Source organism: Psammomys obesus, unplaced genomic scaffold, assembly GCF_907164565.1.
Source record: "Psammomys obesus unplaced genomic scaffold, mPsaObe1.curated_primary_1811, whole genome shotgun sequence".
Classification (NCBI taxonomy): Eukaryota; Metazoa; Chordata; class Mammalia; order Rodentia; family Muridae; genus Psammomys; species Psammomys obesus.
In genome coordinates, this window is record NW_026596034.1 from 36621246 (window position 1) to 36633253 (window position 12008).

General features: G+C 50.0%; 1 protein-coding gene across 2 annotated transcripts in view; it reads right to left on the reverse strand.

The window, feature by feature from the left end:
- Positions 1 to 1301: 1301 nt before the first annotated feature.
- Zcchc14 (zinc finger CCHC-type containing 14) overlaps positions 1302 to 12008 on the reverse strand; it is a 46041-nt gene continuing 35334 nt past the window's right edge. Inside the window, exons 5-13 of one of the 2 annotated variants that reach the window (XM_055621503.1) lie at positions 11464 to 11573; positions 10595 to 10689; positions 10455 to 10509; positions 9717 to 9999; positions 8411 to 8502; positions 7797 to 7924; positions 6793 to 6933; positions 5244 to 6704; positions 1302 to 4062 (exon numbers count right to left, since the gene is read on the reverse strand). In XM_055621503.1, coding sequence (XP_055477478.1) covers positions 4043 to 4062; positions 5244 to 6704; positions 6793 to 6933; positions 7797 to 7924; positions 8411 to 8502; positions 9717 to 9999; positions 10455 to 10509; positions 10595 to 10689; positions 11464 to 11573 — 2385 coding nt within the window. In that variant the 3' untranslated portion in view covers positions 1302 to 4042. Of the gene's footprint in view, positions 4144 to 5243; positions 6705 to 6792; positions 6934 to 7796; positions 7925 to 8410; positions 8503 to 9716; positions 10000 to 10454; positions 10510 to 10594; positions 10690 to 11463; positions 11574 to 12008 lie in introns of both variants that reach the window. The other variant, XM_055621502.1, reaches the window with a different exon arrangement.

A 12008-nucleotide genomic window follows, 5' to 3' on the forward strand; every position in this document is an offset into this window, starting at 1 on the left:
GCCATCAGGGCACACATCACCCGAACCGTGAGAGCAGGGATGAATGTGGTGTGGGAGATTTTGCCCGTGTGGGCCACTAGGGGGCAGCACGACCAACCTCAGTTTAGAGCAGACAGCTGGGTCTGCAAAGCTGCTCCTGGGTCCCCTCAGGGCAGTCCAGGAAGCTGGCTCTGGGTGGCAGACAGGCCATCAGGTAGAGCACCGCCTCAGCAGCTCACAGCAAAGACACTGATCAGTCAGTCTCAGGCACTGCTGCTACAGGTTCCCTTCCTGAAGAGCAGGGCAGGCCATACCACAGTTCTGCGAGTGTCAGAGTGTGCGGCTGAAACCTCCTTAACCCATCCAAGCGTGTGTACTGTGAGGACACTGTTCAAAGCTGGGAGCCCTAGGAATGGGAGGAGAGAAGGAAGAACCTCCTTCACCTAGAGAAGAGGCCTGAGTTGGAAAGGGTCCTGCCTCACTAGGTGACAAGAGATCTGGGAATGTCGAACACTTCAGTTTTTTCAAATTTTTATTTTCCGTACATTAAATTTACTCATAAAAACAGTCTAAAAATGTACAATTTTCCTTTTTTAACAAAGTATAATAAAACATAAAAACCCCAAAAACAGAATACTTGACATTTACAATTCAAAATCAAATTAGCAGAATATTAAATATTTACAAAACTATATCTTTTAAAAATATTTATAAAGTTACATGCAATTTTGTAGAACTGACAAAAGAATGGCTCAAAAGTGGGAGAATTGTCCTTCATTCCTAAAAAGAAAATATGCCCAATAGAATCTGAAGGTTTCCGTCTTGGTACCAACCCTCCTGTGTGTGCGTGAGAACTGACCTGTGTTGAGGGCAGGGCCGCTGCACCCTTGTGACAGGGCAGTGACCTGGACCTGGCCTTGCCAGTGGTACAGTATGTGGGTTCCTGAATATTGCCAAGTGTTGACTACAGGTGCCTGCATGTCCATTCAAACCCTGGTCAGGGCAGCATCCAGTCTCTGGCCCCACGGTTCCTTGGGCCACCTGATCTGTTCTATGGGAGTCACCTGCGCTTTGGAAAGGACAGCTGTCCCTGCTCAGGCTCCCCAAGACTGTCTGAGGACTGCGGCCCTGCAACCTTTTAAGACTTCAGCAAGTAATGTCACCTGTTGGCTGGCTGTAAAACTAGCACGTCAGACCAAACGCCAGGAAGCAGAAAGAGCGACAGGGACGGAGTGAGGAGGGTGAGACCCAATTACCATCAGGCTGTCCTCAAGGGACTGTCATGGCACACATGCACGTGTGTATGGTACAAGCCAGGACCCACAGAAGGACTGGAAACCTAACAAGTTCCACACAGAAACTGCTGAGCACGGCATTAACAGGCAGGCTGCTATGGTCTTTGGAGATGAGCGTGCCACCGGTTCCCTAATACCCAACTGCGCATATGTTCAAGAAAACATTCTGTCTACTCTTGAGTGCTAGCTCCTATGCCTTGGGGCTCTTCAGCAGTTAGGAGTTTTCAGCATTAAAACACTTTCCAATTTTCACTATTGACCATGAAATAAAAACTAGAAAGGTAGAAAACTGAGTATTTTGCTTAACAACAAAAAGGTCACATAGCTATTTTTGTCCCAACATAGTGCCCTCCTTCCTCTCTGAATATCCCACTTTCCACCCTGAGATGTCAACACAGGCTAGAAACTGACACTGCAGCCCCAGGGCCATGCCAGCCTGGGTATCACTGCCATCTGACACTGAGAAGTTCAGGAAAATGACCGGAAAGGGCTGGTCTGTTAACTGTAACAGTGAAGTCTCCTGGTGGAGAAGTGCTGGCCAAGCTGACGGCATCCGCAGGCTCTGGGGGTGAGCCCCACCTGCTAACATCCAGCCGTGCTTCCTTGTCGTGCATGCTTCTGCAATCCTCGTCGGCTTCACAGAAATGCCACACCACCACACAGCTCTTCCAAAGGCAGCGGGCAGCCTCCAGACACAGACTTAGGCAGTCTGGATGGCTGAGATGGTGCTGAATCACCTCGGCTGAATGCCACAGTTATGTGGGAGTCGCCACAGCAGACTGCTGTCCTTCTGGCTAACAGCTGTAAGGGGAACAAGACACTTCCATTCCCTATACTGACCACAAAACAAAAAACTTAAATATGATTTTTTTTTCTTTTGCTATGAGACAGTTTTCAACAATTTCTGTGTTGAAATAGGATTTATTTAAAATATTTCTTTGTTTAAAAAAAAAACCAAAAAATTTAAAAGTTTGGCTTTCAGCACATATCCAGGCCACTGTAACGGCCTTCAGAAATATTAAAATCGTAAACATCAATGACCACTCTAAGTCTTCCTTATTAACAATGCGACCAATCCCAGTCTGGTGCTCTTTAAGGCAAAGTTGTGTCAGTTCTTGTATTTGACATTTGTAGTGTTTCTGAGTGAGAGATCAACAGAGCATCCCCTAACGCCTCATCACCATCACCTCAGAACAGATGTGATACTGTGTGCCATGGACAGAACAGAGGTCTATCAATCCTGCATTGCATAGAATCCACAACACTCAAGCCTTCCAGGTGGGTCTCCAGACAGAAAGCCCACCTTAGAATATGAAGCCTTACGTCACAACACCTCCAGTTCTAGGCTATTTTGTGATTTACACTAATTCTGCATGAGGGTGACTGTCCCAACTGAAGAATGGTCTAAGGACTGTGATTTTCTTCTCCATAACTAGGAAGCTTGGAAAATCCTTGGCAAGATCTTACCATCAATTTTTTAATACCAAAGGCTTCAGCAAATTTAAATAATGTTATTGTTATTTGAGCATAAAATTCCCTTTAACCTCAGAGGTCTAAGTCCCTCATGCCTCCACTGTGTAGGTTGAGAAGTTCACACCCTGATCAAGAGTGAGGACCCACCCCCACCCCTGGTCTGGATGGTAACTGGTGAGCGGCTTCGAGGAGTCTTGCATCTCTCTCTACTGAAGTTTTCCAGGCAATTTTAACGGAATTAACTATCAAGACACAGCCTACTACAAAAGAAGCTGACAGTTTCCAGTCTTTTGTTCATAAATCACAGGACTGTATTACTGTTGAACATTTGTCTCAAGTGTGAATTCATCAGCAGTGAGCTCTGGGGCTGGGGTCCTGGGGAAGCCATTTGAGACACGGCAACTTGCCAGCTTCCTGAAGAAATGAGGAGCATCGGTCACAGCCAACTCAACATCGAGTCATTCCCATGTCCTCAAGAGTTGGTTCTTGTTTGGAGAGAGCAGGCTCAAAGCCACCAACGGGAGGGGTGGTCTCAAGCCTCGGTGACTGGATTCCCTGGGACTTGGACCCTTAGAAATGAAGTTGTTGAGAGTGAGCTATGTCTTATTTACTAATATAGTGTAAATTTGTTTACAGAAAAAAAATATTAAAAACCTGGAACTGCTCCAAGTGTCTACAGAAGGACACTCTGCAACCTCTAGGTGTACTAGGCTGAGCAGCCTGCTGGTGCCAACTCCAATGCCCACCGATGGAGTCCCCTACATTGTCAGGTCCCAGCAGAGTCTGCCTCCCAGACTGCAGAGGTCCTCGTCAGGTAGTGCAATCCTTAAGAAGCCGGATGTGGGGCTCCCCACTCTAGGAAACAGCAAAATCCAGTTGGCGCTTCCTAGGCCAAAGGTCCTGGATCCGACTGGGGAACTCCACTTGAGAGAACCGACCCGCAGTCTTGACTCAGGTCGTGCATAGCTGCCCTGGAATTATGCATGAGCCTAGAAGGACCAGCGATCTTCGGGAGACGGGTCTTCACACTGCAGCAACGGTGTGCCGGCCACATTACTGCCATAGAGATGCCCACTAGGCAATCCTTGTATCAAGCTCCACACTAGGAATTTGGCAATGAAATCGAGTTTGACGCACTTCTATGCTAGATTCTCTATCCAGTATAGTAAAGTAAAGCACCTTTGGGTTAAAAATATTAAGCTCCACAGCAACTCGACTTCAGCTCTCTACGTGATTTCCCTTAGGTCTTCATGGCTCCACAGCAACTCAACTTCAGTTCTCTACGTGATTTTTTTTCATGGCTTAATAAAATGTTCTGTTGCCAAAAAAAAAAAAAAAGATCAGTCCGTGGAGTCCAGACTTTCTGCTGGAGGGGCGTATTTCAACCTAAAAGTTCCTGGAGAGAGAGAGAAAGAAAGAAAGAGAAAGAGAGAAGAGGGTGAAGCCTGAGTCAGTGGTAGACGTGCACACACCACGCACCTGCCCTGAGGTGTCACTTAGGACTGCCCACTCCAAGCACAGCTGGACATCAGAGGTCTCCAAGACCTTTTGGGGGAAGTGACCAAGAGAGCACTTCAGCCATCTCTCCATGCCTTGGATCTGCTTCTCTGGACATGGACCCTGTACCTAAGATGGCAGCGCGCGCGCGCACGCACGCACACACACACACACACACACACACACACAGGCAGGGAAGGCCTGGGCTTAGAAGATGCAGGCCAGTGCTGGGAAGGGAAGGGAAGGGAGGCGGTAACCTGAACCACCAACTGGGTCCCTTGGGTCAGCTCTGTAGGTGGGGAGCGTCAAACTGAGCAAACTGCACAGCCTGAAATGGAGGTGCTGGGAACCCAGAGATGGACAGAATGGGACCAACTTTTCTAATCATACTGTGATTTTTTTCAAAATAGCAGGAGTAAAATCTAGTGATCCAGGTGTGTGCAATGTGTTAGTCATCCCAGCACTGTGGAGACTGAGACCAGACAATTAAACAACAAAAGAGTAAGGCTGGCCGTAACACAGTAGACATTTACATTTGAACAATAAAGACAAACTATAAGAAATACGAAACAATGGGAAGGAAACAGCCAATCAACAAGAAACAAACACAAGGCCACACAGCCACACTGAATGGCAGACCAGCAGAGAGGGCTGTGCTGGCTAGGACTCCTTCTTAACTGGCTACAACCACCCTTAATGTTTACGTATCCTCCAGGAGATGGGAGAAATCACTGGCTGCTCCAAAACCTTGAGCGCCACCCAGCTCATTCTGTTTAGACAAGTAAGATCCGAGGCAATGATTTTGGATTTTGCTATTTTTAAGGCGTGTGTGTGTGTAAGGCCCAACATGGGAATAGGAACTGAACCCACATCCCTTTAAATAAGCTGGCTTTAAAAACAAGTGTCCCATGTTTTCAAAAAGCCAAGCAGCCATGGCCATTTCTCCCAGGAGCCACAAAGCAGCAGAGCAAGCAAGAAGTAGCACCTTCCGGTGCTTACCTTGCCGGTTGAAGTCCATGGACGGTTGCTTGCAGTCCTGAGCCCGGTGGCCAGTGGCCCCACAGTTGTAACAGGACAGATTCCCACTCTTTTTGTGACTGGAGCCATTGGTGCTGCCCACCAGGCCTTGGGTTTGGTACACCCCCGCTGTCCCAGCCATGAAGTTCTGCATGGGTGGCACCGCAAATGTAGACTGCCCACCTAGGACAGGGTCTGGAGTCACACTGCCACTGTAGGGTGCGTGGACGACAGGGAAGGCGGAGCCACCACCATACTGCTGGGTACTGACATAGCCATTGCTGCACATGGGATTGAAGGGTAGGAAAGGGAAGGTAAACATGGACGGCCCAGAGAATGGGTGCTGGAAGTAGTTGGCATAGCTGACTGTCAGGCCGCTAGAGCCACAGCTGCCACTGCACCCACAGGATGTGCACACGATGCAGCCAGGTGGGGGTGGCGCAGGTTGTGGGGGTGCAGGGGGCTGCTGATGGTGGTGGTGGTGGTGGTGGCTCTGACTCGAGGCAGGAATGTTTCCCGGGGAGCTGCTGCCAGTACCGCCACTGTAGAAGCTGCTTTCAGGGACAGAGGAGAGGGCAGGGCTGGAGCTGGGAGCTGGGCAACTGGGCAGAGTGGCCATGCTTGCAAAAGATGTGGAGGGGTGGCTGCTGGGGGAGGCAGTGTTGCTATTGGCGCAGAAGCTGCCCTGCAGTGGGCCCACAGGCACACTGCTCACTGCAGAGAAGGCAACTTTGGTGTTGGCTGTATACAGAGCAGTCCGGGGGTTTATTATTGCAGGGGGCACGCTGATCTGTCCGTTGTTGGGACAGGAAGTCTGCCCAGAGATGGCAGCATCAGCAGGAACAGAGGAGGACAGCAGCAGCTTGATAGGTGGCCGGGCCACATGCAGGACGGTGCTTGGTGTCCCTGTGGCGGCAGAGCTGGTCTCTACAGTCAGGGCTGGCTGCTGCGCTGTCTTCAGCACCCTGTCCAATGTGGCTGCATGGACAACTTTGGCCCTGGGACCAAAGGAGACCGTGGGTGACACAGAGTTGTTCTCTACAAGGCCAGAGAGGACCTGCACTGGCGGATGAGGTGCTGCTGAGGGCAGTGTGTCCAGCGCAGCTCCACCAAAGCTCTTGTCCACTTTCGTGCCACTTCTAGGACCAGGCCCCTTGTTCCTTTCTTCTAGGGACAGGAGCGAGTGGACAGAGGAGGAAAGGAGCTTCACGTCTGTGTTACCTCTGTCTGACTTGTGCACCGAGTTCAGCATGCGCACAGGTGCCAGGTGTGATGCTGAAGGCATCAGCTGTGGGGGCAGAGGATGGTGACCTGCAGGGCTGGAGCCAGCCTCATTCTGCACAGGCAGAACTTGGGCTGTGGGCCTTGCAGAGCTGGATGGGAAGTGCGTGAGCAGCATCACAGGCTTCTCCTTATCAGTCCCCTCCATGTGTACGTCCACACCTAAGGATGGAGAAGACTGTTAGCACGGCAACTGCAGGCTCAGTAAGCAGGGCAGCAAACAGGCCAAAGCACAGGTGTGATGCCTTACGTCTATCGCTCTCCTCAGCGCTGTCAGAGCTCTCCTCCCGCACCTGCACACCCATGGGGCTAGAGGAGGAGCTGGAGTACTCAGAGGAGCTGCCTTCCCGGGGAAGCTGGTGAGCTGGTGGCTCCACCTCCACCCGCAGTTCTGTGGAGAAGGCAGGCAGAGGTCAACAGCTGTGTGGCACTCGACCACAGGCAGGAGAGCCCTGCCACAAATGCTAGGAAGCAGGGCCCCAGCCACAGTCAGACTAAGCAGGGCCATACTGTCAGGTGACAGATATGGGTACTTCTGACCCAGGCCGGTCAATGCCCAGTCACTGTGGGGCGCCCTGTTCCATCCTGTACAGTAGAGAGCAGCACTGTGCTATCTGCCATGAAGGCTCCGTATGGCAGACTGAATTGTCCACGATGGACATATATTTATTCCCAATCTGCCACGACTTGCTACTCATCACACCTTGTTGATGAGGAGAGCAAAGCTCAGTGCTTCCTGCAGAACAAAGCAGCCATTATTTCATAATCCCCCACCCTCCTCCACAGACAAGGAAGATAGAGGCTGAAAACTCAAGTCCCTAAGTCTCCCAAGTCTCCAGTGGGAAGACAGGAAGGACAACAGTGGTCAGAGAAAGGGCATCAAGCAACAGCTCATGCGTGACAGGCACCTATGTGGCCAAGAGCCTTTCTTTCACCTCTCTGGACCGTACCTTGCTTCCCCACCCCCCAACCCCCCCCACCCCACCCCCACCCCGTTATAAGAGTTCAGGGTCTAACATTGGTGCCCAAATAACCTGAGGCCAACCAGGCACCAGTATCTGCCACCTAAGGCCACCCATACAATTACTTTCCTGTACAAGGCACTACTGAGTCAGGATAAAGAAAATTAAGTGTAAACTTTCAAAATCTGTAAATAAAAAGCAAGAGTGATCTGAAGTCTAAATCCTGATCCAAAACCACACCATACCACACCTGTATACATGCCATATATCTGATGCACAGGTCCTCACACACCTGACGCATGGCTGCTACGCCCAGGCTGCACAGGTCCCACGTGGCTGGTCGGGGTGACTCGGGCTACTCCACTGCTGGTGACCAAGGATGGGGCTGAGGAGTTGAGGCACCGTCTCTCTGACTTCTCCCTGTGAATGACAAGCACAGTCAGAAAGCTCCTGATTCTCCATGCTCCAGCTCCCAGGCCCATCCAGAGGCCAGAGCATCACCTGAGAAGCAGGTTAAGAAATAAAGTAACCCAGACACTGACATTAAAAACCCTGCAGGTTCTAATACTGCCTAGCACATGAGAAACTAAAATGAACAGTTTTTTCCGTGTTGATTTGGTGTTTTGAGACACAGTCTCACTATGTAGCACAGGTTGCCACAAACTCAAATCCCCATGCTCCTGCCTCAGCACTAAGATTGCCACCCAAGCAAAACACACCAAAAAAAAAAAAAAATTTTTTTTTTTCTTTTTTCTTCTTGGTTTCTCAAGACAGGGTTTCTCTGTATCGCTTTGACTGTCCTGGAACTCACGCTGTAGACCAGGCTGGCCTCAAACAAGAGATCTTCTGGGATTAAAGGTGTATACCCACCACCACCTGGCATACACCAAATGATGTCATGCTTACTTTTCTAGCTCCAGCTGAGTCTTGAGCTTTTTCTTTGCTCCCATGGTGAGGGACTCAAATTTATTCAGATCTTCTTCAGTAAGGCTCAGAAACTTAGGAGAAACGAAAGACAGTTACTGAGATGATCACAAGGACTCTGGAACCAACAAACTTGGAGCTGAGTGCAGAATAACAGATTAAAAGATAACAACCAAAAGCCTGAGGGCAGACACCACTTGCCACCACTCTGAAGAGTTGGGGCCTCTATCCCCTGAATCTCAGCACAAGTGCAGCTGACAGCCACCGTATAGGCCTCTGGTCCCTGTACCCCAGTCACTAGCAGAGATGCAGAGTTTTAACCACTAAGCATTTACAGCTGGAGACGGCCTTGTTGGTGTGCATGAGCCTCTGCACACAGAGGCAGAGTCTAGCTGCCTTAATACCGGTCCTCTCACCAATCAGCTTCAGCAACTTTGTGAGGACCCATGTAATGGGTCTAGACTTGTAGAAAGAAGTCATTGTCCAGATGAAAAGATAACTAAGGCTCAGGCCTGACACCCCAGGACAACTAGCAATGCAAGTGCTTACCACACCACAGCCAGCTGCGGGATACAGTCATCGTAGCTCTGAGTAGAAAATTCAAACTGAAGTGCACATGCTCTGCCCTTCCCACTGTCTACAAAGCTACGGCTCCAGGGTTAACAATGACCTTTTAGATGTGGGGAGCTGTTAGTCATCTTGGCCAGCAGATTTTAAACCCCTTGTGCAGGTATCGTTTGGCTTAATCAGTGACACTGAGGCTTAGAGTACCAACATGCATCCCTAGTCAAAACTGTCCACTAAAACACTGCTTTCGGGGCAGGCCATCTGTCTTCCATGACTCCAGCTCCAACCAGTTAAATGCAGCCTGGTTGTCTGAGCCCCACTTGCTTCTGTCCATGGCAATGACCCTGTGAGCTGGACACACTGCCACATGAGCTAGACTAGAGCTGCTTTAAAGTGCAGCAAATGGAATCTGAATGAGTTTTGGCCTGTAACATTATGAGACATGAAGCCAGTTGAAGTCAGGGTTTCTGGTTGGTTAAGACCTGAAACATCTACAAACGCTATCTGTTGATAACAAAACCTGCTTTCATTTGTTTTGGCTGCAGGCAGTCTGGCAGTGAAAGCCTGGTCCCCTCTAACCAAGCCACATGATCACCAACCAAGTTCTTCCTTGCTATGATCTCTAAAAGCCTAGCTTGACCCTCTAGGAATGAGGACAGAGCACAGACTGCTAAGAAACACCAAACACACTGTGCTGTGACTCTCTAAGGAAGCAACATACCTTCTCCATGGTGAGCTGTTTAAAGACAGGGTAATACTTGTGCAAACGCAGCTTCCTAAGCCAGTCTAAAATCCCATTTTGCTCCTGGGGCTGAGGGGCCTGCAGACCAGAGGGCATCAGGATGGTAGGCGAGTTGTCCACTTGGCTGCGGTAAGCCAGCGCTGAGCCCGTACCCCCCGTGTGGGAGCAGTGGGGCAGGGAAGCCGAGGCACTGGCTGAGTGCTGCAGATGCTGCTGGGTGCTGCTCTGAGAGGATGGGATGCCGGCCACTCCACACACAGGCCTGTAGGACAGAGGACAGCGGCACGCAGGCACTGTTGTATAAGACTGCCAGCTGGCAGCAGGTTCGAGGTACGCCATGCTGGCACCTACTCCCTTATGGCATCTGGTGTTCAGTTCAGGGCACACTCAGGCACACCACCCCATTACAACTTCCCTCCTCACAGCACAGTGCCCACAGGACACTCCTGTACTCTATGTGCCCATGTACACCAGACTTTCAGCTGAGCTACTTGGTGTCTGTCACCTCCAAGGAACACAATGCCACCAACAGATCATGAGTTAAAGCAGCCACTCAGCACTGAGAAAACCAATGGGAGAGCCAAAAACTGGATCCTTTCAGCTAACTCCTCTCCTGGCATTATCCAGGATGTAGGTCAGCAGACAGCCCTGAGAGCAGCTGCTTGCACACATGGGAGGCAGTGCTGACCATGCTGGCTGGCTATAGGGGCCGCTCACCTTCCAGAGACACCCATCATGGCACCTACTTTAGGAAGGGAGGGGTTGCCAGGACCTACAAAGTAGAAGGAAAGTATCACAGAAACTTACAGACAACAAGGTAACTTTATTTTTATTTTTTAACTATTTTACAAACTTACTTGGACTCTGGAGCTGTTGGGAGGGAGATGAAGTGCTGAAGAACTTCCTAAAGTGGTCGTGTTTCAGTGTGTGTGAAGGTATTGAAGCCAAATACCTGGGGAGTAACACAGTAGCTTGTCAGCATTAAAATGATACCCCAAAAACAAAACAAACAAAACATTAACACAAGGAGAATCTGAAAACTTCCTCCAAGAAATTAAGATGAGAAAAAACAAGCAAGTCCCATAGCCTGACACTCTTCTTACTTTTATCCAAAGGACTTTTATAAAGTCCTTTCTCTTGTCTCTTACAGTGAACGAATCAAGTTCTACAAGAGCCTGTGACATGAGCACTAGAACACTTGTGCCCCTGAGTGCGCTGGAAGCAAGTCACAACATGAAGACACTGGTCTCAGGGTGCAGACAGGACCACGATTCTTACACGCTAGAGAACCAGCCAGAGGCTGCAGCTGTGGCTCGGGTGGTAGAGTGCTGATCCAACCTACACAAAGTCCTGGTTCTGTCCTTAATGCCACGTGAGTTGTGTGCGGTGAGGCACACCTGTGAGCCCAGCCCTCAGGAGGTGGAAGCAAGGAGCACAAATGCAAGGTCATCCTAAGGCTCACAACAAACCATCAACAGACCCAGTGAGGCCCCGTGCTGCATGTGTAGGGCCCCGCTGAACACTCAGGGAGCCCATGGTCATTCTGCCACAGCACAGCTGCCTGCCTGTATCACAAGACTCTGCAATATGAACGAGCTTTGATTCCTTCACCTCATCCTCAACTCACTCTAAGGTTGTCTGTATCCTAATAACCCTCACTGGAGATAAGGGACAGACCCATACCCGAACAACCACAACCCCCTGGCCAAGAGCCTCACTAACTTACCTCAGGCCTGCTTCCAAATCCACATGGTTACGCTCCACATAGAAGGAATCTGGGCCAGCCAAGCAAGGAATGAGTTTGTCCAAGTTCTCTTCAGGGCAGAGCTGGGATAACTGAAAGAAACAGCAAGGCAGAAGGTCCGTCTCCTCAGCACATTAGCACCCTGCCTTGGTGACAGGCCTTAAGAACATCTGTGGTAGAACAGTTTAGACCTTTCCAGCTGCTAGGGTTCTACACACATGCAAGACACCCCACCATGTGCAGGCGAAGCCCACATCTACTCAACCCTAACTTCCCGAGTCTTGGTTCTTGTGTCTAGAACCAAGAGCAGGAGAGGACAGTGGAGAGCCCTTCTCCCACCCTTACCATAAGTCTAACACCAGGTAATGGGCATTGGCAGCCATGTGAGAAAGGGCACAAACAGGTAGAGAAACTTCTGTGCCTCAGGTGTACTGACAGCTGAGAACGGAGTGCTAAGCAAGGCTCTTGAGAGCCCTCCAACACTCCAGGCAGCCCAAGACTCAGAAAACAGCAGCTTATCAAAGATG